This window comes from Lepidochelys kempii, chromosome 11 (assembly GCF_965140285.1).
Source record: "Lepidochelys kempii isolate rLepKem1 chromosome 11, rLepKem1.hap1, whole genome shotgun sequence".
Lineage (NCBI taxonomy): Eukaryota > Metazoa > Chordata > Testudines > Cheloniidae > Lepidochelys > Lepidochelys kempii.
This window is the reverse complement of record NC_136390.1, coordinates 26,018,498-26,045,331: the sequence shown is the minus strand read 5'-3', so window position 1 is coordinate 26,045,331 and position 26,834 is coordinate 26,018,498. Positions and strand designations below refer to the sequence as shown.

Sequence of the window (26,834 nt, the reverse complement as noted above, 5' to 3'; positions counted from 1 at the left end):
GGATTACAGCACCTCAGATTAAATTTGTGAAAAACTGAAGTAACTAATTTTATTTACAAAGGTGGTTATAACTGCCTTATCTTGAACATAGATAACTTCCCTTAAAAATTGGATCACATAAGTTTGTGTGAGTTAATGTGAGCAAAGGGCAGACTTTGGGTGTAAAAAAGGTGGGGGTACTTTTCCAAACTTCACCCATGTGAATCACCAGAATAAGAAGCCACATTCACTGTGGATTGTGCATCATGTGAGAGCTCTACTGGACTCTGAGCTAGGGTTTCCTTAGATGGGTCTTCGGCCATACCTGCACTACCACTAAGCTAGTCTTAGACTTTGTCTACACTACCACTTGTCAGTATAACTTATGTTGCTCAGGGGTATGAAAAAACGCATCTTCTGAGCGACATAACTTACACCAAAAGAAACCCTGGAGTGTGCAGAACGGTTGGCAGGAGAGCTTCTCCCTCATATAGCTACTGGCACTTGTGGAGGTGGTTTTATTATGTTGAGTGGAGAGCTCTCTCCTCCTAGCATAGAGTGGCTACAGGAGTGATCTTGCACTGTCACTGCGGTCAGCTCGCTAGTGTAGATGTGGCCTTTAACTATGCTGATGGACTGAACTAAACTTTCTTTGATTGGATTAAAAAAGTAAGTGAGGGTCCTCTCTCAAATGCCAGCCACTTAAAGTGAGTCACTACATCTCTGTAAAACTCCTTCTCCTTTCTTATGAGGAATAAAATTGTAACACCTTAATGAAAGGAAGAGGTTAGGGCGGGTCGCATATTTTGGAGCTACTGTTGTTTAGGTCACATAAGAGAGGTTTTCGCTGCACTGTTAACTTGCATGATTTGTATGAGGGTTAGTCTAGTCCATTTGTGAGCATCCCCACAGCAAGTCACTACCTGTAATATTATGTCCTCATTGCTTCTGCTCTTGTCAGTGTATATCTGGGATCATACCCCATGTTTCTTTGTGCTGAAATGCTCTAGGATTCTTTCCCTGTCAATTGTACAATTTGCCTGTCCCTCATGAGGAACTGTGGGGTGTGCCTGGAAGGACTGTCAGCAAAGTGAGTTGGATTTTTACCTGCTTCCTCATTGCAAAGTGGACATGTGCCAGGCAAATCTGGGATACTGACCTCAGCACCCAGCCATGTAAGCTGGCCCAGGCTTAGAGCACCTCTGAAGCCTGGTCGAATGGTTTTCTGGGTGGATGGGATGGGTAAGGGTGGTGGGGCTAAAACCCAGGGTCCACTGAAGACATACCCATTGTTATAAATATAAAGGGAAGGGTAAACCCCTTTAAATCCCTCCTGGCCAGAGGAGAAACTCTTTCACCTGTAAAGGGTTAAGAAGCTAAGATAACCTCGCTGGCACCTGACCAAAATGACCAATGAGGAGACAAGATACTTTCAAAGCTGGGGGGAGAGGACAAAGGGTTCTCTGTCTGTGTGATGCTTTTGTCAGGACCAGAGCAGGCATGCGGGTCAGAACTCCTGTAAAGAATTAATAAGCAATCTAGTTAGATATGCATTAGATTCTGTTTTGTTTAAATGACTGATAAAATAAGTTGTGCTGAATGGGATGTATATTCCTGGTTTTGTGTCTTTTTGGAACTTAAGTTTTTTGCCTAGAGGGATTCTCTGTGTTTTGAATCTGATTATCCTAATGGTAAGGTGTTTACCATCCTGATTGTAGAGAGGTGATTTTTACTTTTTCTGTAATTAAAATTCTTCTTTTAAGAACCTGATTGCTTTTCATTGTTCTTAAGATCGAAGGGTTTGGGTCTGTGTTCACTTATGCAAACTGTTGAGGATTTTTATCAAGCCTTCCCCAGGAAAGGGGGTGTAGTGCTTGAGGGGGTTTTTTTTTTTGGTGGCGGGAGATGTTTCCAAGGGGGCACTTCCCACTGTTCTTTGTTTAACATTTTGGTGGTGGCAGCGTTTAACCAAAGCTGGTAAGAATAAGCTTAGGGGGTCTTGCCTGCAGGTCCTCACATCTGTACCCTAGAGTTCAGAGTGGGGAAGGAACCTTGACATGGTGGCAGAGCGGTGGGATTAATTTGAAATCATATTGAGATTTTTATTTTTTTTTTTGAACCAGAAGCACAGAAGGATTTTAAAAGATTCAAGCATAACAAAAGGGATTTGTCTTTTGTGACCTGGAGTTTCTCTGCCTAAAGGCAGGGTACTTAACCTCCTGCAGGGAAATTCACAATTTCTTCACAGACCTGAAGTTTTTTTTTTTAGCTAAGAGCAACTAGAGCGTTTTTCTGTCTATTTGCCTGGAGAAAAAGGTGTTAGTTTGTTTTTTGTTTTTTAAGAATTTTTCTGCAGGCTGACAATCACTATCGGAGAACATGGGTATCCGGTTACAGCACAACCTTTTTTCTTTTTTTTTTTTGACAAGCCAAGTTTTGTTTCAGAGTAACAGCCATGTTAGTCTGTATTTGCAAAAAGAAAAGGAGTACTTTTGGCACCTTAGAGACGAACCAATTTATTTGAGCATAAGCCTTCGTGAAGTGAGCTGTAGCTCACGAAAGCTCATGTCAAATAAATTGGTTAGTCTCTAAGGTGCCACAAGTACTCCTTTTCTTTTTGCAAGTTTTGTTCGTTAGTTTGTTTTTTTTATTTCTAACTCTTGTAAAGTTAGTTAAAAACAGAGAGGGAAATATGACAGAGCCCAAGGCAGAAACAGCCAAAGAGGCTTCCCACAGGAGAGCTATGGAGGCAAAGGAAAAAGAAATGGAGAAGGAAAAAGAGGAAGCATGAACTGGAGTTGGAGAAGGTAAGGGCTGAGTGGAATCTACTGGATAACCCTAACAATCCTTCCCCAACAATCCACAAATGGGAGCGACTATGTCCACAGTATGATGAATCCAGTGATATTGCTGAATATTTTCTCACCTTTGAGAGACTGTGCACTTTACATAAAATTCCTGAAGCTCACAAGATGACCACATTGGTCGCAAAATTGACTGGAAGAGCTCTGGACATATTCAATAAGAGGCCTATTGATGAGGCTTCTAACTATAATAAGTTCAAGGATTTTGTTTTAAAGCAATTTCAAATTACACCTGAAACTTACAGAGTAAGTAATGTGGCTTATCTAAACCAGATGAAGGATCTGTTAGATAAATAGGTCCAAGGAAGGGGTGTCACTAGCTTTGAAGGAATGTGTGATTTGATAGCTCAAGAGCAATTCCTGAATATGTCCAAGGAGGAAATAAAACAGTATTTGTGGGATAAGGAAATGGACTCGGAGAAAGTCTTGCTTCTTATGCTGATCGATGCAAGCAGTCCCAGACCGCCAGAGAGGCGGGGCAAGCCGGACCAAAACGGGTGGAGGGAGGAGAGAGGAACAACCCTGGTCACAGTTGGAGCGGATACCAGAAGTGACACCCTCAGATCACACCCTACTACCGGGGGCAGCCCAAGGCCCCAACTACCCCCCCAAGGAACCCTCCAGACACCTTATCATCCTGCCACACCGTTCTCCAGCAACCCACCTCGCCCCAGTGATCCGTCATCTGGACAGTGTTTTAAATGTAACGAGCCGGGGCATGTAAAGGCCAACTGCCCCAAGAACCCCAACAGATTACAGTTCATTGCACCGGAATTACACCAGAGGTCCTCAGGCCCAGATACCTCCCAGATACCCTCGGAGCAGAGGGAAACTGTGAGTGTGGGCGGGAAGAAGGTCACCGCGTGGAGGGACACCGGAGCACAAGTGTCAGCTATCCAGGCTTCCTTAGTGGACCCCAATTTAATCAACCCAGAGATCCAAGTGACGAGTCAATCCTTCAAGTTCAACTCTTTCAATTTGTCTACAGCCAAGTTGTCCAGTACCAGGGCTGGTCAGGAACATCATAGACTGCAAAAGTCCACGATTATCCCATCCCCATGCTGTTGGGGAAGACTTGACCAATCATGTGAAGTCAGCCAAGAGGGTGGGAATGATCACCCGCAGCCAGGCTAAGCAAGCCGTCACGCCTAGCTCTGTTTCAGAAACTTCTACCAGGACCTGGTCAGAGGTGATGGAATTGGACCCCATGCCAACATCTGCAACAGCAGAAGTGGATCCAGTCCCAGAGACCCAGACAGAGCCAGCCCCAGAACCGGAACCAGTGGAACAACCAGCACCAGACCCATTGCCAGCACTGAATCCAGTACTTGCAACCCCAACACAAAAGGGCCCCACTGAACCTGAACCGGCAGCAGCCGATAACCCTATACAAGAGGCTCAGCTGGAGCCTGAATCCTGAAGTGCACCAGTGGAGAGCGGTTTACAGTCAATAGAAACAGCTCCATCCCCTGCATCGATTCCAGAGGGACCAAGCCTAGGTCCACAATCCAATGAGGAACTGATGTCTCCGGCATCAAGGGAACAGTTCCAGACCAAACAGGAAGCAGATGAAAGCCTCCAGAGAGCATGGATGGTGGCACAGAGAAACCCACCGCCTCTCAGCTCTTCTAATTGATCCAGGTTTGTTGTAGAAAGAGGACTTTTATACAAGGAAACTCTTTCTTGTGGACACCAGGAAGACTGGCATCCTCAGAGACAGTTCGTAGTTCCAACTAAATACCGGGTAAAGCTCTTGAGCTTAGCCCACGATCATCCTAGTGGCCATGCTGGGGTGAACAGGACCAAAGACCGTTTGGGGAGGTTATTCCACTGGGAGGGAATGGGAAAGGATGTTTCTACCTATGGCTGGTCTTGTGAGGTGTGCCAAAGAGTGGGAAAACCCCAAGACCAGGTCAAAGCCCCTTTCCAGCCACTCCCCATCATTGAAGTTCCATATCGGCGAGTAGCTGTGAATATTCTGGGTCCTTTTCCAAAAAAGACACCCAGAGGAAAGCAGTACATACTGACTTTCATGGATTTTGCCACCCGATGGCCAGAAGCAGTAGCTCTAAGCAACACCAGGGCTAATAGTGTGTGCCAGGCACTAGCAGACATTTTTGCCAGGGTAGGTTGGCCCTCCGACATCCTCACGGATGCAGGGACTAATTTCCTGGCAGGAACTATGGAAAGCCTTTGGGAAGCTCATGGGGTGAATCACTTGGTTGCCACCCCTTACCATCATCAAACAAATGGCCTGGTGGAGAAATTTAATGGAACTTTAGGGGCCATGATACATAAATTCATAAATGAGCACTCCAATGACTGGGGCCTAGTGTTGTAGCAGTTGCTCTTTGCCTACAGAGCTGTACCACATCCCTGTTTAGGGTTTTCACCATTTGAACTTGTATGTGGCCGCGAGGTGAAGGGGCCATTACAGTTGGTAAAGCAGCAATGGGAGGGGTTTACACCTTCTCCGGGAACTGACATTCTGGACTTTGTAACCAACCTACAAAACACTCTCCGAACCTCTTTAGCCCTTGCTAAAGAAAACCTACAGGATGCTCAAAAAGAGCAAAAAGCCTGATACGATAAACATGCCAGAGAGCGTTCCTTCAAAGTAGGGGACCAGGTCATGGCCTTAAAGGTGCGCCAGGTCCATAAAATGGAAGCGTCGTGGAAAGGGCCATGCATGGTCCAGGAGCGCCTGGGAGCTGTTAATTATCTCCTAGCATTCCCCACCTCCAACCGAAAGCCTAAGGTGTACCATATTAATTCTCTAAAGCCCTTTTACTCTAGAGAATTAAAGGTTTATCAGTTTACGGCCCAGGGAGGAGATGACGCTTCGTGGCCTAAAGGTGTCTACTACGAAGGGAAAAGTGCTGGTGGCATGGAAGAGGTGAACCTCTCCATGACCCTTGGGCATATGCAGCAACAGCAGATCAAGGAGCTGTGCACTAGCTACGCGCCAACGTTCTCAGCCACCCCAGGACTGACTGAACAGGCATACCACTCCATTGACACAGATAATGCTCACCCAATTAAAGCCCAACCTTACCGGTTGTCTCCTCAAGCTAAAACTGCTATAGAACAGGAGATCCACGATATACTACAGATAGGTGTAATCCTCCCCTCTGGCAGTGCATGGGCATCTCCAGTGATTTCTAGTTTCCAAACCAGATGGGGAGAGATTTTTCTGTGTGGAGTACCGTAAGCTAACTGTAACTCGCCCAGACAACTATCCAGTGCCATGCACAGATGAACTATTAGAGAAACTGGGACGGGCCCAGTTCATCTCTACCTTGGACTTAACCAAGGGGTACTGGCAGGTACCGCTAGATGAATCTGCCAAGGAAAGGTCAGCCTTCACCACACATGTCGGGCTGTATGAATTTAGAGAACTCCCTTTTGGGCTGCGCAATGCACCCGCCACCTTCCAAAGACTTGTAGATGGTCTCCTAGCGGGATTAGGAGAATATGCAGTTGCCTACCTTGACGATATGGCCATATTTTCGGATTCCTGGGCAGAACACCTGGAACATCTACAAAAAGTCTTCGAGCACATAAGGGAGGCAGGACTAACTGTTAAGGCTAAGAAGTGTCAAACAGGCCTAAACAGAGTGACTTACCTTGGACACCAGGTGGGCCAAGGAACTATCAACCCCCCTACAGGCCAAAGTGGATTCTATCCAAATGTGACCTGTCCCAAAGACAAAGAAACAGGTCCAGTCCTTCTTAGGCTTGGCCGGATATTACAGGCGATTGGTACCGCAATACAGCCAAATTGCCGGCCCACTGACAGACCTAACCAAAAAGAAACAGCCAAATGCCGTTTAGTGGACTGAAGAGTGTCAGAAGGCCTTTAACCAGCTTAAAGCGACACTCATGTCTGAGTCTCAGGGCTCCAGACTTTGACAAACCGTTCTTAGTAACCACAGATGCGTCCAAGCGTGGTGTGGGAGCAGTTTTAATGCAGGAAGGACCGGATCAAAAATTCCATCCTGTAGTGTTTCTCAGCAAGAAGCTGTCTGAGAGGGAAAGCAACTGGTCAGTCGCTCTGGAAAAGCTACGCCCATATATTTGGGGACGGTGTTTCCACCTCCAAACGGACCATGCTGCGCTACAGTGGCTTCATACCACCATGGGAAATAACAAAAAGCTTATTTGGTGGAGTTCAGCTCTCCAACATTTTGATTTCGACATCCAACACATCTTAGGATCTTCTAACAAAGTGGCTGATGCACTCTCCTGTGAAAGTTTTCCAGAATCAACTGGTTACAAGCGTCCTTGAGATGTGGAGAATATTGTTCATCTTTATATACTTGGTAGTATATTTAGAGGTGCATGTGTCTTATTAACTCTGTTCTCTCCTAGAGCTCCAGGAAGAAATCCCAGCCAGCGTTTCACCCTATCTGTGATTTGGGGGGCATGTCATAATATAAAGGGAAGGGTAAACACCTTTAAAATCCCTCCTGGCCAGAGGAAAAACCCTTTCACCTGTAAAGGGTTAAGAAGCTAAAATAATCTTGCTGGCACCTGACCAAAATGACCAATGAGGAGACAAGATACTTTGAAAGCTGGAGCGAAACAAAGGGTTCTCTCTGTCTGTGTGATGCTTTTGCCGGGACCAGAGCGGTAGTGCAGGTCAGAACTCCTGTAAAGAGTTAATAAGCAATCTAATTAGATATGCGTTAGATTCTGTTTTTTTAAATGACTGATAAAATAAGTTGTGCTGAATGGGTTGTATATTCCTGTTTGTGTGTCTTTTTGTAACTAGAGAATCCTTCTAGGCAAAACCTTATGTTTTGAATCTGATTACCCTGTAAGGTATTTACCTGATTTTACAGAGGTGATTCTTTTACTTTTTCTTTAATATTCTTCTTTTAAGAACCTGATTGCTTTCTCATTGTTCTTAAGATCCAAGGGTGTGTGTCTGTGTTCACCTATGGAAATTGTTGAGGATTTTTATGAAGCCTTCCCCAGGAAAGGGGGTGTAGTGCTTGACGGGGATATTTTGGGGGCGAGGGGAGACATTTCCAAGGGGGCACTTCCCCTGTTCTTTGTTTAACACTTTGGTGGTGGCAGCATTTAACCTAAGCTGGTAAGAATAAGCTTCGGGGGTCTTTCATGTAGGGCCCCATATCTGTACCCTAGAATTCAGAGTGGGGAAGGAACCTTGACATCCATAGACATCTTTGCTGGTTTTTTGGCTCAAATTTTGAACCATTCTGTGCAACTCTAACAGTTAGAGACTTTGTTTTTTTAGTGAAAGCTGAAATTCTGTAGAACATGATAGTACCTTCAGAGAAATTTCAGTAAGGCATATGCACATTACTCCTGGGGGAGTAATGTGCAGAATTCATGTCACCCACAGATTTCTTTGCTTCCCTGCCAAAAAATGACTTTCTGATGGGGAAGCAAAAGGAAGCCAGAAGTGCAGTCCTGCGACCGTCCCCATCAGTGAGTTTCAGTTGCTAAGGGCAGCTGGCCAGAGGTAAATGACTGTGGGGCAGGAGGCGGGACTGGGGAAGACCCACTGGTGGTTCCTACATTGCACTGTGCTTAGCTGGTAGTCCCGGCTTGGCTGGGGAGGATGGGATTTTCTCTTCCCCTGCATGGCATCCGGGGCTGGGTCAGACCTACCCCCAAATTTCTTCTCCGGCTTCAGGAAGCTCTGCAAACTCCCCCCGCTTCCTGCACCCATTGCTCTTCAGCTCAGGGATAGGGATCCCTGTACAGAGAACTGTTCCCGCATCTGATCTACTTCCTCTGTGCAGCTAGTGGCCTGTGTTCCCCAGTGCCATGCTGGAGCCTCCACATTTATTTGACAAATAAAATTTGCAGAATTTTTAGTTTTTTGGTGCATAATGCCCTCGGGAGTAGAGCATGTAGCAGCTGCTTCTGAGCCCTGGAGATGAACCGAATTCACACTGTATTGACTGTACATACCATTCTAGGGAGTTAGGCCTTGTCTACAGTACAGACTTCTGCCAGTACAGCTGTGTTGTATTGTAGATGCAGCTGCACTGGCAAAACTGCTTTTACTGGTATAGAATGTGGTTTGCTGTTTTGGCTGCATCTACAGTAGGAACACTTTGATGATACAGTATACCATTATTTCTATACTGATAACGATCTCCTAATGTGGACATAGCCTTAGCTATAGTGGAGGTAATTTGAAACTTTTTGACTAGTAGCTTCTATGTCATCTTATCAAAGGCCAGAAAGGACCATTGTGATCACCTACCGTGACCTGTGTAACACAGGACATTAAATTTCCCCCAGTAATTTCTGTATCAAGCTCATAATATGTATAGTGTAAATCAAACATTAACCTTGCTGAGAACATATATAAATAATTATACACACAGGGCCTGATTCTGCTACTTTTATTCTCAATGAGTACGTAATCCAATGAGTTCAATAGAACTACCAAATGTAAGAGAAGGTGCCATATTCCGGCCCTTCACAAATAACTCAATTAAAATTAAGTATGTCTGAATTTATTAGATATTTCAAATTCATTAAGAAGGCAGTCTGAGGGCCAAATCAAGTCTCAGATCTTAATTTCATTAATATGTTACAAAGAAGCTTTGTAACTAAAGAAAATTTGAACATACACCGGTCTTGCAGAAGGCTACATTCTTTGTTTTTTTTTAAAAGTAGAAAAATCTATCTAAACTAGTGGAGTTCACTGTGCAGCTTAGCTTTTCAGAGTACTTGCTATGATTGGTCTGCTGCTGCTTCTCTTTTTAGCTGAGGATGTGGGCATGGAGGGAGGAAAGAATTCAGTCTTTTTACAGCAAACTGGTGACCAGGTTAGGTGAATATTTAAATTATTGTTCTGAAAGTGCAGGTTGTTACACTGCTCAGTAAGAGGGGTGACTTACTTGCAGCAGATTGTGATTTGAAATGGGAAACTCGTTTCTCTCCATATAATTTAAATCACTGTGCCTTTAGAAGTGGCCCCCATGTATATTGGAAATAGACTCTTCACTAAAACATGTATGTCTAGAAGTAGACCGAAATTGATGGTTGTTAACAGAGGAGTTCTGCTTACTAAAAGGTAACTAGAGAATGAGGTTCTTCTTGAAAGGTAAAATATAATAAAAAATTTGACTTTGACAGTAGGATGAAACTGATTTATAATATGAGAACATTCCTGGTGTACTGGAATCGCCTAACATAAAATACATACAGAAGTTTACAAGCTTTTTATGGGTTGTTTGTGCCCTCATGAAAAGTTACTAGATTAAAATATAAAAGAAATTGTGGCTTTACGATCACTACAGCCATTTGGGGAGCAAATTAGCAAAAATTCAAGTGCATTAAACATGAGTAACTGGCAAGTCAGTAGGACTTTTGTTTTCTTTATAATCTGATATAGAATAAGATTTAGGCTGAAAGCACAAAGCAGGACTTACAAAGTTACACAAGAATTGGCTAATTGGACGAGACCCATAGTTCATCTAATTCAGAGATTTCTATAATAGCATTATGATTTCCATATTGATCTCCCTCCCATTCCTAATGCATCCTAACATCGTGTGACCTTTTTTACCACAGGGGTACATTGAGCTGTCTACAGTGATGCCCAGGTCCCTTTCTTGAGTAATACAGTTAATTTAGTTAATTTTATTCCCCTCCAATGTGCATTACTTTGCGTTTATCAACACTACTTCATCTGCCATCATGGTGCCCATCCAAGAGCTGGTCTCTTGTAGGCATACTAATATCCTGTTAGTGGCAGTAGTTGCATCAGTGCTGAATGAGAGAAATAATTGTGTTGTCTGCGGATTGTTGGCAACTAAGGTCTGGTCTACACGAGGAATTTATGTTGGTATGGCTATGTCTCTTCCGTTGACATAGCTACTGCATTTCGGGGAGGTGGATTACCTACGCCGATGTAAGTAGTATCTACACTGAAGCACGCTGCTGCAGCATCTTAGGTGTAGACAGGAGTAACTCAGAGAGACATCAGGGGCTTCACAAAAGTATGGAAGAGAAATGGGGCAAATAGCATGGATCCTTGAGGGACTCTACACTTGAGCACCTTTGGAAAGGAGGAGTAATTACCTCTTACCACTCGTCGTTCTTCTTGAAAGGAATGATTGGAACCACTGTAATTCTGTAATGTTTATTCTTAGTGTGTCATAAGGCTTCTTAATAGTACATTAAGGTCTGCTCTGTGGAATGCTGTAGAGGTCCATCAGTATGAGCATTAAGATTTTGCCTGTGTCAATGATCTAAAGTGCTACTAGAGTTGCCTCAGTGCTGTGCCCTGGCCCAAAGGCTGATTGTAATGCATGTGGGACATTAGTTGATGTAACATGTGCTTTCTTGATTATTTTGCCCAGGAAAGGAAGGTTAGAGAGACAACAGTAGCTGGAGAGGTTATCAGTGTCAAGAGAGAGCTTCTGGACTATTGCATTTTTCAAGAAGTTTGGCAAGTATACTTCTCTGAACAAGGCCAGAACTATTTCTGTTAGTATTTGGCATAGTTAATGTTTACTGGCTCTCACCATTCTGTACCATTAAAATGGCCAGATCCAACCCTGAGATGACTCTCCCATTCACTGAATGGCACCTCTGAAAACAGTGGTTTCTGAAGAAAATTGAAAATTCCTTTTTAATATTGTATAATAAATATTGTGCTACTGAAGGAGTTATTTGAAACGGCTTCATATGTAAAATTCCACTGACTTCAGTGACATTACCAACTGTGGAATCTCTGCAGAATTGAGCTCTTTATTATGCTGAAGCTTTTTTTTAAAAAAGGGAGATTTTTATTTTAAAAACAATGCACTGATTACATACCCAGCAAAATTGAGAGAGGGGAAAAATAGAAACAGATATTTGGTTACCATGTATTTAATATTCAAAGTATAGTCACTTAAAAAAAAACTAGTATACTTTTCCAACTTTTTTGAATATTAACATTTGATCGACATGGTTGGCTTGTTAAATGTGGTAATCGGACATGTCACTTAATGTAATAAAATTGCCAGAAACAGCATGTCATAGGTAATGTAAAGATGCTCACTCACTAATATGGTAACACACTGTTAAACAGAGAGATCTGATTATATTACTTTTTCTCCAAACAAAAGCTTACTGTTGTAGTGATTTTATTTTTTTTTGGTCCCGGATACTTACATGGCAAGGATTTGTAAACCTGTTAAAACTTCCTAAATAAATAAGAGAATAATTACACCTGAGAATGATGGCAGATAAAGCACTTAAACATTGGGACAGTGGTTATTGTGAATACAGAAGGGTAATGAGTGTTGACAGTGTCCATGCACTTCTTTGCCACTCAAAATAGCTTTTTGAAAACTTCCCCTTTTTAACAACGGCAACCCTCTTACTGTTGTGTTCTAGTAACTTTTCTGAAATCACTTGTCCAGCTTTTTCTTGCCTTCTATAGCTCAGTTTCTCAAAATGTAAATTTTAAGGACAGCCAAGAGTTCTGTACAACTCTGGTTGTCGGGTGTTCTCCAGATTCTAAACTTCATCCTTGAAAATAAAGCCATTCAGTGCCTTGTTCTTTAATGCTATGCTGCTATTGCTTCCTCCACTACCCCACTGTAAGCAAGCAAACAAAACAACAAACAACTATAGGATGCCATCTTCTTAAGATTCATCTCTGGGATTTCCAAAAGAAGTTATTTACTTGACCGTATGTGACAGTTTCTTCTGTCTCATTTTCCCAGTCCTTATGCTGATCTCATATTTCCTTATCGCTTGTGTATGAACCAGTGCCTCAATTATGTGAATTTAACTTGGCTGCAACACAGCAGAAGAGTAGCATGTGAGTGAGTCTTAAGAAGGGCTTTGGCAATGTGCAAGTGATCCACTAATACACTATGTCAGTCAGCACCTTTTCTGGCCCCAAGCTATTGGTCATCTCCTGCTACTGAAAGTCATAGAATTGGAGGATTGGAAAGGACCTCGAGAGGTCATCTAGTCCTGTCCCCTGCACTTGTGGCAGGACCAAGTATTATCTAGAGCGTCCCTGACAGGTCTAACCTGCTCTTAAAAATCTCCAGTGATGGAGATTCCACAACCTCCCATTTTTTCCAGTGCTTAACCACCCTGATGGGAAGATTTTTCCTAATGTCCAACCCCAACTGCCCTTGCTGCAATTTAAGTCCATTGCTTCTTGTCCTAGCCTCAGAAGTTAGAGAACAATTTTTCTCCCTTCTCCTTGTAACAGCCTTTTATGTACTTAAAAACTATTTAAGTCCCCTCTGTCTTGTCTTAAGACTAAACAAATCCAATTTTTTAAATCTTCCCTCAGAGGTCATGTTTTCTAGACCTTTAATCATTTTTGTTGCTCTTCTCTGGACTTTCTTCACTTTGTCCACATCTTTCCTGAAATGTGGTACCTGGAACTGGACACAATATTCCCGTTGAGGCCTAATCAGTGTGGAGTAGAGTGGAAGAATTGCTTCTCATGTCTTACTTACAACACTCCTGCTAATACATCCCAGAATGATGTTTGCTTTTTTGCAACAGTGTTACACTGTTCACTCATATTTAGCTTGTGATCCACCATGACCCCCAGATCCCTTTCCACAGTATTCCTTCCTAGATAGTCCTTTCTCATTTTATATGTGCAACTGATAATGCCTTCTTAAGTGGAGAACTTTGCATTTCTCCTTATTGAATTTCATCCGATTTACTTCAGACCATTTCTCCAGTTTGTCCAGATCATTTTGAATTTTAATCCTATCCTCCAACGCACTTGTAATCCTTCCCAGGTTGGTATTATCTGCAGACTTTAAGTGTACTCTTGCTGCCATTATCTAAATCATTGATAAGCGGCTGGGACCTGGGGTATGGAGGGAACAGGGGTCTGTATGTTGCCCTGGCTGCTCCTCCAGGTACCTCCCCTGAAGCTCCCATTGGCCACGGTTCCTCATTCCCCGCCAATGGGAGCTTTGGGGGAGGTACCTGGAGGAGCAGCCAGGGCAACACACAGACCCTTGTGCCCCCTGGGTCCTGGTCGCTTCCTGGAGCGCTGCGGGGGCAGGGCACACAGGCAAGGAGCCTGCCCTGCCCCAGCGTGTGCTGGGCCAGATCCGTGCCCCTAGCCCTCCTACAGCTGAACCCCCTTGTCCTGAGCCCCCTGATGCACCCCTCCTGTACCCCCTGGCGGTGGAGATTTCAGGGAAGGGGTTGGAATGAGGGAGGGGCAGGGCCTCACAGAAATGGTGGAGTGGGGGCAGGGCTGGGGCGGGGGGGGGGAGTGTTGGTCAGTGGTGTGGCCCTTGGGCCAATGTACTAGTCCTTATGTGGCCCTCATGGTCATTTTGAGTTTGAGACCACTGATCTAGGTTGTGTTTCCCTAGTTTGTTGGAGGTCATATGAAACAGTATCAAAAGCCTTACTAAAGTCAAGATAGACCACATCTACCACATTCCCCTCACCCTATCCACAACGTTTGTTACCCTGCAGGGTGGATTTTATTTAAATCAATTTGATTTAAATCAGTAGTCAGGAAGACTCTATTTAATCATGGATTTCTACATAAAAGTGCATTCTTGTTGGTTGTTAGAACCTTCATACATATTCTTCACAACTCAGGTAGATGTAGGTTTCATTTTTAGAAGGGGTACACAACATTTTTAAAGTGATTTATTTTGAAAACTTTTCAGATTAGTTTTACGGCTATATCACAAAATGAGTGATTGTTTGTTATTTCATTTACCAAAAGTAACTGAAGCAAATATTTATGAAGTCATTGGGAGATGAACTATCTCCAAGTCAACAGGTTAATCTTTAACATTTGGAGGATTTTCTTGCCATGCTGTAATAGGAGATCATCACCAGACAGACATTTAAATTGTTTTTTAACTAAAACAACAACAACTTGATATATTCTGGATTTTTTTCTTCAACAGCAAACATATTTTAACAAAACAAGCATATGTCCCTTGCGTCTCACATTTATCTTGAGACTTTTTCTTCCTTGTCCCAACAATCTTCTATTCATTGAACTTTTTGAAACTTTGCACTTTGAGAGAGGTAAGGGATTGACTCTGTGCGCACAAATTTGCAGTGGGATAATAGAGTTGAGGTCTGTTTCTCATCTCTCTATTTATTTAAAAACATTTTTGCTGTTAACAAGAATGTTACCTCTGGGGAGACAAATCCAGAGTTTGAGAACTGCAAAACTAAGCATCTCTGATGGTGTCTTCTGGACTGAGCACTGAGTCCCATTGTGTAGATAGAAAGATTAACCTAAATCTATACAAAAGCCTGTGGAACCACATAAGATTGGGTCCCTAATCCATGAACTATTGGGACTTGTTTACAAAGCTTTTCTTAAACTTTACATGAATATATTATCTCATACTATAGAATTAGAATTTATATTCCCTATTCCATGATGAAATATCTTTGAGCTATCATATCTTAATTAACTAATTTTAAGATTGGGGTTTTTTTTTGATAAAACGCATTGAGGGGAAAAAAACCGGTTTTTTTTTTTTTAACGAAAGCCTTTATTTTTACCCACCATTAGCCTGTCAAAGAAAGCTATTGCTTGTATTTAATGTAACACTTGCAAATGCTCAGTAAGTACACAGAAATTCAAAAATTGTTTAAGGATATGTATCTAGTTATTTGAAATGCTTGGTTCCTTACTTTCCCTTAATATGTATTGACAGTACTTGGAAATGTAAGGGGTTTTTAGGAGCTGTTGAGGTATATCCCACCCACACTAAGAAAATCAAGAGGATAAATTTCTATATGCATTAGTGATAGTAATAGCTATCCAAAGTGGAGAGAGAGAACAATTCAGATTACCAGATACCTACCAACCATAACTTCATATGAAATGTGGTTCCCTCCCTAAACCCCAACCCGAGGAGGTTCAGGGACATCTGCTTGAAGAGCTATTTTCTTCCCTTCTTGTTCCCCTGAGCTTCTGAAAGAAAAAAGAAAGAATGGGGTGCTCAGATTGTCCTTGGCCCAGTTCTACTCTCTGAATGGACACCAGATGGTTGTGATTGGATCTGACTGCTGAATCCCTAGTGCTCCAGAGTCCCCTGGGTTTGGGTAGTGACTGATAAACATATTCACAAATGCAGATCCAGTGTTTAGCTTTCTTCTTGGGTAGTTGGACCCTACAGTCTGGCCACTTAGACCAAAGCAATACCTCAGCCCTCCTCCACCCCCTAGTTACTTAAACATGAAACTGCACCAAGTCCACTGACTGTGGAAAGTTCTGTTTTTGTTTGTTTTTGTTTCTCCCTCCCCCCCCTCCATTACACCCTTCAGGGACTCTATGGCAATAAAGGAAAGGAATCTCTTAATCACAAAAGTTTTCACTCTTAAGTAACCCTAGCATTACAGATCTTAAGAAAACAACAAACCCTTAAATGCAGTCCCCCTCAGTGTGTCCTTGCCACCTCAGAGAGTCCTGGGTTTTATCTTAGGCCATGGAATGGCTGCTTGTTTAGAAAATCATTCTGAAAACAATTTCTCACTTTTCTTGCCCATGTTCTTCCACTAGGTTACTTCCAGGGCCCCAGTAGGTTGGAGGAACCATGGAGAGGAGTGAAGATGGTAACTGACCCATTTATCTCAGTGGGTGAGCTGATGCTCCCCTTCTCCCAAAGTCTATCTTATTGTTGTGGCATAAGGAACTTAAAGACAACCTTGCTATGCCTGGGAGCTTCAAAGCCGTTTAAATGTTAAAACCACCTCCTTCTGGAGGGGGGCTGTAGCTGAGAAACACTTTGCACCAGTAGTTCTACGCATGGATCCTGTGTGGCACAGCAGTGTTATGGTAGGGTGTTAGCTCCATCACAGTCAAGGATGCATCAGGAGTTCCATTTTAACATGGGTTACAATGTAACTTTTAAAAGTTTATTGTAGCTTGCACACTGCTTGAGTTTGCTGTAGCAGTTTGTGCAGGGAAAATGTGACTTGAAGTTTGCTGTAACTGTTTTCAAAATGGCCACACACCTAAAATTTTCTTGAATCCAATATCTCAAACTACTGCACTTGGAAGAATAAAGCTTGTTTTGTAGATTGGATGAATTATTGTCGACAGTTGAAATTTATCTTTATTTTTCACTATAAACATGTTAATGTTTTGATTGGGGATGGTATGCTGGTACAATCTAATTGTTGACACTACACATGTCCTTCGACTCAGGCTCTCTCTGAGGGTATTTCCTGGTTTTAGTTATCCTTTTGCTCATGCTGACATTGAGAGCTGCAGTTACTTGCTTTTCTTTGATTATAGTGTCCCATTGATTAGGAAATGGGTTAACAGCATGTGGCATAATTACTCCACCCAGAGCTGAGCCATCCCATCCATAGGATGGATGCGAGGTCCAGGGCAGCAGCGAGCGACCCAGCCTACCCTGCCAGCTCCCAGCGTTGCTTTGTGGGGAGGGTGCGAGTTTGGGGGAAGGAATGGAATGGGGGTGGGAACAGGCAGGGCAGGAGCTTGGGGGAAGGGTTGGAGTGGGCATGGGGCCTAGGACAGCAGGAGGGGTTGTCCCAGGCCCTATACCCCACAGGGACAGCCCTGACTACCCTAATGTAGTTGCTTATGAGGCATGGTCTACACTAGGAAATTAAGTTGTATAACTGTGTTGCTCAAAGACGTGAAAAATCCACATCCCTGAGTGACTCAATTTAAATCAATCTAACCCGGGTGTAGACAGTGATAGGTCAAGTAGTGGGAGGTAGCCTGTGTACACTGACAGGAGATGCTCTCCCATTGATGTGGATAGCGTCTTTGCTGAAGCACTGCAGCATTTTAAGTGTAGACAAGCTCTTGAACTCTTATCCCCTCTCACCTTAATACTTTCTTCCTTGACTTCCTTGACTTAATACTTCCTTCCTTTCTTTAGGAAAATCTGAGTATGCATGTGGATTTTAGAGCATGCTTTATTGGCTCTTAAAACAAAGTATTACAGCAAAAACTCAAGAGGCAGCCCCTAAAGAATGGAGACAGAGCAACTAATGTCTAGAGATGGGTGGGGAAACTTTTTTTGTCCAACAAGAATTTTCACAATTTTTGAAAACTTCCTTTCTTGATTCAGGATAAAAAGTAATCTCAAATTTTCATGAACTGGCAAACTGAAAAACTCTTTGAATCTAAACATTTCATTTTGACCTTATTTCGCCCCCCCCCCTTTTTAGTACAAATTAACTCCAATTCTTAAACACAGCCATGTCAGACCAAAACATTTAATTTTCAAAATGTCAGTGGGATATTTCAATATAGAAACTTTTTTCAAAATTCTCATTGAGAGACTTGTTGAAAGCAGCTCTTTCATATGAATACTTTTGGTTTCTGTGAAGTGGCATTTTCTGATTTATAAAAAATTTTCACTGGAAAATTCTTGACCAGCTTTCCTAATGTGTGCAACGCCCATTCTCAGACCTGCCACTGGCAAGATTCAAACTCATGGTACATGGGCTGAGCTCAGGTTCATCAGCCACAGCATGTCTGAAGTCATGCTACCTGCGAACACTCTGGCTTGCATCAGAGGCTTGTGCAGTAGGGTGGAGGCTGTCTCAAGATCAAGTAAGCTAATGCCTCACTATGTTACTGAAGCTTATAAAGTTTACAGATCAGTGGTTGTCTGGCATAATTTTAATCCTTTGGTACATTAGTTTAGACTTAAACCTAGTCTTAGGTTTTATCTATATGAGCACTTTTGTTGGCAAAACTTTGTTGATCGGGGCGTGTGGAAAAAATACCACCGAACACGCAGTAGCCAATATAGCTACTGCCATTTGTTGGGTTTGGTTTAATTATGCTGGTGGGAGAATTTTCTCCTGCCAGCGTAGAGTGGCTACATAGGAGACCTTACAGCAGTGTGGCTGCAGTGTTATAACTGTGCCACTATAAGGTCTGTACTGTAGCCATAGCCTTAGTGTAAAAAGTGAATTTAAATCTTTAAGAGTCTCTATCAATCACTAAGGTCATTGTAGATTTTAAAATCTGTTAAAATGGGGCTGATTTTTTTTCTCTAGCCTTGAAATATTGTCCTGAGAAAACACTTCTCACAAAACAATCACTCCATAGCTGATCTCTGTTCGTCCTCAAAGGAAACCTGCACACCTTCAAAAGACAAGCCTAGCAGCTTAAATACATAACTTTGCTAGCCTCTAAAATCATGGTCTTAAAAAAATATATTCAGTGTCTGTCTTACTACAACAATCTGTAATCTACAATCCCCCCTTATTTTCTCCTATGACTGGCTAGGTGTTAACAGGCAACTTCACCTTGAATGCTCTTAAAATGTGTGTTAACTAGTTATGCTAAACAGTCTGTTCCACCTTGTACTTAGTTGTGACAGTCGGAGTACTTTTCCCAGACCTGAAGAAGAGCTGGAAAGCTTGTCTCTTTCACCAACAGAAGTTGGGCCAGTAAAAGATGGTATCTCACTCACCTTATCTCAAAGCATTAAAGGAGTTTTAATCAACACATTTCAGGACTTAAGAATGACTCTTTCCCTCTTGGTAGGGTCAAGGGTCGGTCCTCGGGCCAGTTTTGTTCAATATCTTCTTAAATGATCTGGAGGATGGTGTGGATTGCACCCTCAGCAAGTTTGCAGATGACACTAAACTGGGAGGAGAGGTAGATACGCTGGAGGGTAGGGATAGGATACAGAGGGACCTAGACAAATTGGAGGATTGGGCCAAAAGAAATCTGAGGTTCAACAAGGACAAGTGCAGAGTCCTGCACTTAGGACGGAAGAATCCCATGCACCGCTACAGACTAGGGACCGAATGGCTCGGCAGCAGTTCTGCAGAAAAGGACCTAGGGGTTACAGTGGACGAGAAGCTGGATATGAGTCAAGAGTGTGCCCTTGTTGACAAGAAGGCCAATGGCATTTTGGGATGTATATGTAGGGGCATTGCCAGCAGATCGAGGGACGTGATTGTTCCCCTCTATTCGACATTGGTGAGGCCTCATCTGGAGTACTGTGTCCAGTTTTGGGCCCCACACTACAAGAAGGATGTGGAAAAATTGGAAAGAGTCCAGGGGAGGGCAACAAAAATGATTAGGGGACTGGAACACATGACTTATGAGGAGAGGCTGAGGGAACTGGGATTGTTTAGTCTGCAGAAGAGAAGAATGAGGGGGGATTTGATAGCTGCTTTCAACTACCTGAAAGGGGGTTCCAAAGAGGATGGATCTAGACTGTTCTCAGTGGTAGCTGATGACAGAACAAGGAGTCATGGTCTCAAGTTGCAGTGGGGGAGATTTAGGTTGGATATTAGGAAAAACTTTTTCACTATGAGGGTGGTGAAACACTGGAATGTGTTACCTAGGTAGGTGGTGGAATCTCCTTCCTTAGATATTTTTAAGGTCAGGCTTGACAAAGCCCTGGCTGGGATGATTTAGTTGAGGATTGGTCCTGCTTTTGAGCAGGGGGTTGGACTAGATGACCTCCTGAGGTCCCTTCCAACCCTGATATTCTATTAAATGATGTGGTTTCATTGGGGGAGATGTTCATATCTTCAACACAGGAGGAGTCCAAGATCAGCACTGAGAAGACAGTCTAATTTTGATGCTGGGCATCACTTGACAGCTAGCTTGTTTTACTGCTGTTTGCGTTCTGGTTATGCAAAAAGGTGAATCAGAATTTTCAGACTTATTTCTCTGCTCCTGAAACAGTGTAAACCATACTAAGGAATAGCACTTCAATTAAAGGGTAAACTTCCTTCCTACCTGCCTGTAGCAATGTAATAACTCACTGGTGCAGCGCCTCCTGCTGGTTGTCTTGGGAATTAGCTCTTTCCAGCCTTCGGAGCACCCTCCGCTGGTCACTGTCTTGCCTGCTGCTGGCCCTGTGTCCCTCCCAGACACCGGTGTCCTTTACCTCAGGGTTCTGCCCCAGCACTACCCCACAGTATCCCGGGGAACCCCCAACCCTCTAAACTCACCTTGACTCAGTGGCTACTGCCAGTCATCATCTAGCCCCCTTTCACTGGGGCAGACTGCAGTCTGTTATGGCCACTCATCATTGGCAAGGGGGTAGGACCTGCTGCCTTTGCCTATCCCCAGGCTTCCCCTCTGCAGCCCCAGTACCTTTCGTAGGCCTTCAACAAGACCCGCAGCCTGGGGGTTTACCGGGCTGGAGCCTCCCCAGCTCCCTTTGCCCTTCCCCAGCAGTGTCCTGCTCTGCCTCAGGTACTTTGCTTCCAGGCAGCTAGCCCTTTCAGCTCCAGGGCTAGAGTGAGAGTGCTCCAGCTCCTGGCCCCCAGCCCTCTTATCAGAGCCAGCTGGGCCCTAACTGAGCTGACCACAGCTGTGGCTGTTTCCCTAATCAGCCTAGCTTGGCTGCTTTTAACTCCTATTTTACTGGAGTGGGGCAGCTGGCCCACTATGCTGCCCCAGGAAGATCGGAGACAGGAGTGCCTTCCTGAAGAAACAAACCCTTAAAATTCTGTGTATAACTGCTGCAGTCTCCATCTCTATGCCTATTTGTTCCCCTTCATAAGGATAAGAACACTTTTTGCTTACTACTCCTTTCTCTGTTGACAGTGCCCTTCCAGTTCCTATCATAATCTGAAGTTTATATTGTACGTAAATCTCCTTCTGAGGGTAAGAAGCCTTCACTTCCTAGATGTTACAAGGGCCACAAAGGCTTCTGTGAACATCTGTTGCATGTTTTGTTTACTTACGTGGGGTCAGAAAAATGCCTGAGGCTTGTAAATTATTTATTTATTTATTTATTTATCTAAATGGATTGTAATAGGTTATCTCTGTACAGATACAGATCACACTTGCTAATTAGGATTCAAAGATCACCGAAAGGAAAAAAACTGCATGTCACCTTTACAGTTTTGTGTTTGTTCTTCCACACTACTTTTATCTATTATGTGGCATACCTCTGCTGACAGGATTATTTTTCAACCACAGAAGCTAGAACAGCTTCATCAAAACCTTACTTATAGATGTGTAACTGCCTGTGAAGCTAGAAACTGACCTTCTTTAGAAGAGCAAAATATTCTTCAACTGATTTCGTTTAAAAATTGGTCAACTCAAACATAACCATAACGGTTAGCTCTTCTAAGGTTCTTGCATACCTTTGCTCACTATCCGATTGCTACTGAAGCCTGTCTCACTGAGAGTCACTTCTCTGGACTGTAGTTTTTCACTTGGCTGTGGGTTGAACTCAGTCTTTCATTGCAACTAAGTGCCTTTCTTTTCATTATTATGGAATTGCTTGTTGGGCTCCTGGCAGGAAGCTTTAGCCTGGTCTACACACCAGTTTTGTACCAGTATAACTGTCAGTGGTATGACTTCTTTTTAAGCAGATGTAGTTATGCTAGTGCAGTGTCCTAGGGTGGACAATTATATCCGTATAAAGATTCTTTATAGTGGTATCACTTATTCATGTATATAAAGGGGAATAAGCTATACTAATGTAAAACACCTTTATGCTGGTATAACTGTCCATACTTGGGGGTTGTATTAGTATAACCATGTTAATACAATTATATCAATACAACTTGTGAGTGTGTATTTGTGTAGACAAAGCCTTCATCAAAGCTGGCATGGTGCAAGACTTTCTTTCAATATTATTAGTTGTTTGTACCAGTAATATGATGTAACCAAAAATGTTGTTAGACTGCCTGTTTATCCCATATGAAAAACCTGACTACTCAAAAAGTTCAGTTTATGAATGTGTAAACATTGCCATAAATATTGATTTGGTATTGCATTAAGTGCGGTGTGCAAACATCTCAAATTACTGTTTTTTGACAAGCATACAGTTGAACAAAAAGCAAAACTTAGAGAAAATCTTTTTTTTATTTAAGATGTGAATTACTGCAATGAGTAAACGTAAGTCAAAGGAGACAAGCTCTGTAAATGAAGAATGCATCTCACAGGTGGGCAACCTTTTTCTATCTTCCTTTGTTGTTTTAATTCATTGGTGTAGGGTGGGTGACACTGACCTCTTCTAGTGTCTGGCTTTAGTGAATTTCTACCCTTCCCCTACAAAACAACTAAGGGAGTCCTCTTGTCAAGCATTATCTGATCCTGAAGACCCTAAGTTTGATCCCTTTTGATTACTGATGTCTCTGTACATGTCCATGCATCATCAGTTATGTACCTGCATCAGGTTGCCGCTCGATAATTCACTCGGTTAGATACAGGTATTCAAACAATTGGTCTAATTATTTTTAATCATTTATAATAAAAATGCTTAGGGACAATCCTGTACTTTGTCACATTTTGAAAGTAGTCTACAATTAGCTCACTAACAAGTCTATCACACTTCATAAAAGTAAGCATTCAAGGTAAGTAAATAGCAAATCCTGGCCTGTCTTCAAATTCACGTTTGGGGTTATTGACTGATCCTATCCTCTTCCTATGTGCAGTGTGAATCACAGCCCAGGCGAATTCCTCCTTCACTGAGGGGCCAGGTGAGGTAGGACAGGAGCTCTCTGAAGAGGCTGCAACTGCACACCTGTGCCCTTCAACTCCTCAAACTGACTGTCTAGATATTATCCAACATACTTATAGTATATTAATCATTCAGTGGTTGTAATAGGTTTCTTACATTTCTGGTATTGCTGCCTCAGTTTCTCTTCAGCTATGGATACACTGTCTTCCATGGTAGATGTGTGACTTTCTTTTTTAACTATGAACATGTTGCCAGAACTTAATGACTACAATTAAAACTGAGTTTTGCCATTGGTTGTACTTGCAATCCTGCTGTTGACCTATTTTAAAATAAAATTAGGTCACTCAGGTATACATCTATATTCCAGCTTTCACACTGCATTATCAGAAGGGCCACTATATTTAAAATGCTTATGCTACTGCGCTAGCTAATAAGTTCTCAGAACTCTGCAGACCTTGCTGACACCCACAGATTTTTGTGTTAAAGCACTGTCTCACAACTCTTGACTTGTGTAAATAGCTATGTTAATTCAAAACAGGCAAATAACCAGTTTGTCTAAGAGAAGATGAATCTGTTAAGATAATTTTAAGCTTCTCTGAGGAACTTGTAAATGGTGGCTCTCTGGGTGAGGCTCAAATTATTTTGAGGCTTAGATTCATAACAAATTTTCACATTAAGAGACATGAAAAGTGGGGTGGGGAGAAGTATAGAATTTTTCTAATTTGTACTTAGGACAGGAAGAACAATTACTGAATACCACACTTACAAGTAAGCAAGCAAAACAAGAATGATGCATCACCATGTGCCCTGTTCATCTATTTGCCATGATTGCACTTTATAAGTAGTCAAACATCTTTAGTATGTTATGTAAGGTATAACAAGGTCTTGCTACTGAACTTACTTGTCAGGGATTTACTTCCTTTGTTTGTGTGGTGGTACGGGATGTGCAAACCTAAAAAAAAAATTCTTTTACCAGTAAGACTATTGGCTAAGTCTCTCGAAGTAGAAGAATAAAATCACTTTAACCGTACTGAAGACCCTTGAAAAAGGCTTTATATGATTAATGTAGCCCTCTGAAAGCAAGTTAATATCTTGGAGGTACCACCAAGGCTTCCCTCTTGCTGATGGACCAGGCATTAAAAGTGATCTGCTCTACCCATCACTGATTTCTCTAGGCTTTTGGGGGATGAATTTGACAGACATTTAAGAAAACTCAGAGTCTTCTGCCTGGTGGTTTTGCTGACTCTTCTTTCTTATTTCAAGAAATCCTCCATAAAGATTACTGGATTCCTTTCTTGTTACTCTTCTCCTTGTAGATCTTCTGTTAAAGCATAGGTAGTTCAAAAACATTCCAAAAGAATGTTTCTTAGAAGTCTGGCCAAACCAGCAAAGGTCAAGAGAAATTGTAATGCCTCTGTCCCTGCTTCACCCAAACACCTGTTGCAGAGGTGGCTTTACAAGTTTTTCTATTCTTGAGTAAGGACTTCGTAAGAAAATCTTCATTGTAGCTCAAGCCTATTCATATAATTCCAGCTGTGTCCATACCTGCGGAGTTTTTCTTCAACTATCTCTACAGCCCTTCTTCCAAATTCTTTTTTTGTCATACCTTCAAAATGAAGATCCTCAGGTCATCTTAGGGGAGCCCACAATCCTTAGGACTACTTAACATTTATAAATATGCAACTGTACCTCCCCATTGCCCACATGCACATGAAAGTTTACTCCTTTTCAGGAGGACATTCCTTTTTCAGTGTCCCTGTCTGTAGGCCTGGCTACTGCTAGACAGACCATTCCTAAAAGTTAGGAGCATAACAGCCTTCAGGAAACATCGTTATAGTGCCATTTTTGGCAGCTTCTTCAGCTGTCCCTCTATGTGAGGATGATGTCTCCCAAGGTGGGTTAATTGGCGAGTTTTTAAGTGTCCGAGGAGCCCAATTCTTGCCCTGCAGGTTTTCCCACAGCAGTGACATTGTTGCCTGGAGTGTTGTGTCCTTTCTTTCTTCCTTTGTTGCTTCTCTGTCTCATGAGCACATCTGTTCTTCTCAAAGTGAGCTGTGGCTTGGTGTATGGTGTGGCACCACTGTGTTCTGTTCTGCGCCAAGTCCTCCCAGTTTGTTGGGTTGATGCCTCCCTTTTTAAGATATACTTTCAGTATGTCTTTGAAATGCTTGCACTGCCCTCTGTGAGCCCTTCTTCCCTGACTTAACTGAGAGAAAAGTACTTGCTTCAGGAGGCAAGTGTCGGGCATACGTACACAGTGGCCAGCCCACTGGAGTTGGTATTTCATGACTTGCGCTTCTATACTGCTGATGTTGGCTGCAGAGAGAACGCGTCGGTCTTCCCAACTGATCCTGAGAATCCTTCTGAGACAGCAGTGCTGGAACCTCTTCAGCCGCTTGAGATGTTGTCTGTTACCCAGGTTACCCAATAGAGAAGGGTGGGGAATGACAACTGCCTTGTAAACCAAGGTCTCGGTACTTGTTTGTAGATCCCTGTCATTGAAGACTCGTTTGAGTAGTCTTCCAAAATGTGCTGGCATAGCAGATCCTGTATTCAATTTCAGAGTAACAGTCATGTTAGTCTGTATTCGCAAAAAGAAAAGGAGTACTTGTGGCACCTTAGAGACTAACCAATTTATTTGAGCATAAGCTTTCGTGAGCTACATCCGATGAAGTGAGCTGTAGCTCACGAAAGCTTATGCTCAAATAAATTGGTTAGTCTCTAAGGTGCCACAAGTACTCCTTTTCTTTTTGTATTCAATTTGTGTCAATGCTGGCTGTTTGGGAGAGGTGGCTGCCAATGTATGGAAAATGGTTCACATTCTTGGCTAACTTGACCAAGCCAACTTCTTGCATTCTGAGAGATGTATGCAAATTCTTTCTTGATAGTCTCTATCAGTTGTCATTGAGAATAGCTGACTCCATCTTAGACTGCAACTTGAAGCAATTATGCATTTATACTTGAGCATACCTTGTCACAGAAATTATGCATACTGTTAAAATGAAGATCAAGGAATGCAAGAAAGTTTGGTTAAATTGCAAGATACTTTTCCAGCTGTCCTCCTACTCTTCTGGGGGTGGGGGAATTCACCCAAACAAAGCCTATAAAATGGCATGGAAGTTGAGAATACTACGAACAGAAAGCTAAAGACATAAGAAATGTTTAGTTTCTTTTTAAGTGTTGCAGAAATGGAAAGCTTGAAAGAATTGGTGGGTATATGCCAGGCTGTCAGGAAGTAAAACTGAAGATGAGCTGTATGGGTAGGGTTTGTGGGATTTTGGGTTTTGTTTGTTTGTTTTTGTATCTCTGGTACTTCCTCACTAGGAGTAATGCATTTTGTTCTGGACACAATCTCAAAAGAGTAAGTAGGAATAGAGGAGGATCCAATAAGAGAAGAGGGATTAAAAGACATGAAAATATTTTCATGTGAAGGGATAGTGAAAAGACTTGGGATGCTCAGTTTAGAGAAGGATAAAGGGATATGATAGCGAATGACACAACTACTAGCTTAAAGAAGGTAAATACCTATCAAATACTTCTACTTACCCTTCTTCAGAATACAGACTGAAAGGGGCATTCAGTTAAATTGAAAGGC

General features: G+C 42.6%; 1 protein-coding gene across 11 annotated transcripts in view; it reads left to right on the top strand.

Annotated features, from left to right (window-relative positions):
• The window catches only part of ORC4 (origin recognition complex subunit 4), an 86,475-nt gene that overhangs the window by 1,054 nt on the left and 58,587 nt on the right, over nucleotides 1-26,834 (top strand). For 5 of the 11 annotated variants that reach the window (XR_012154238.2, XR_012154239.1, XR_012154235.1 and 2 more), the window contains exon 2: nucleotides 22,650-22,721. The exons of 2 other annotated variants lie outside the window; for them this stretch is intronic. Coding sequence is in view for 2 of the 9 variants with exons in the window: in XM_073305436.1 (XP_073161537.1) it covers nucleotides 22,665-22,721 (57 nt within the window). In the remaining 7 variants the exon portion in view is untranslated. Of the gene's footprint in view, nucleotides 1-11,197; nucleotides 11,287-21,369; nucleotides 21,430-22,649; nucleotides 22,722-26,834 lie in introns of all 11 variants that reach the window. 4 more of the 11 variants (XR_012154240.1, XR_012154236.1, XR_012154241.1 and 1 more) reach the window with 2 other exon arrangements.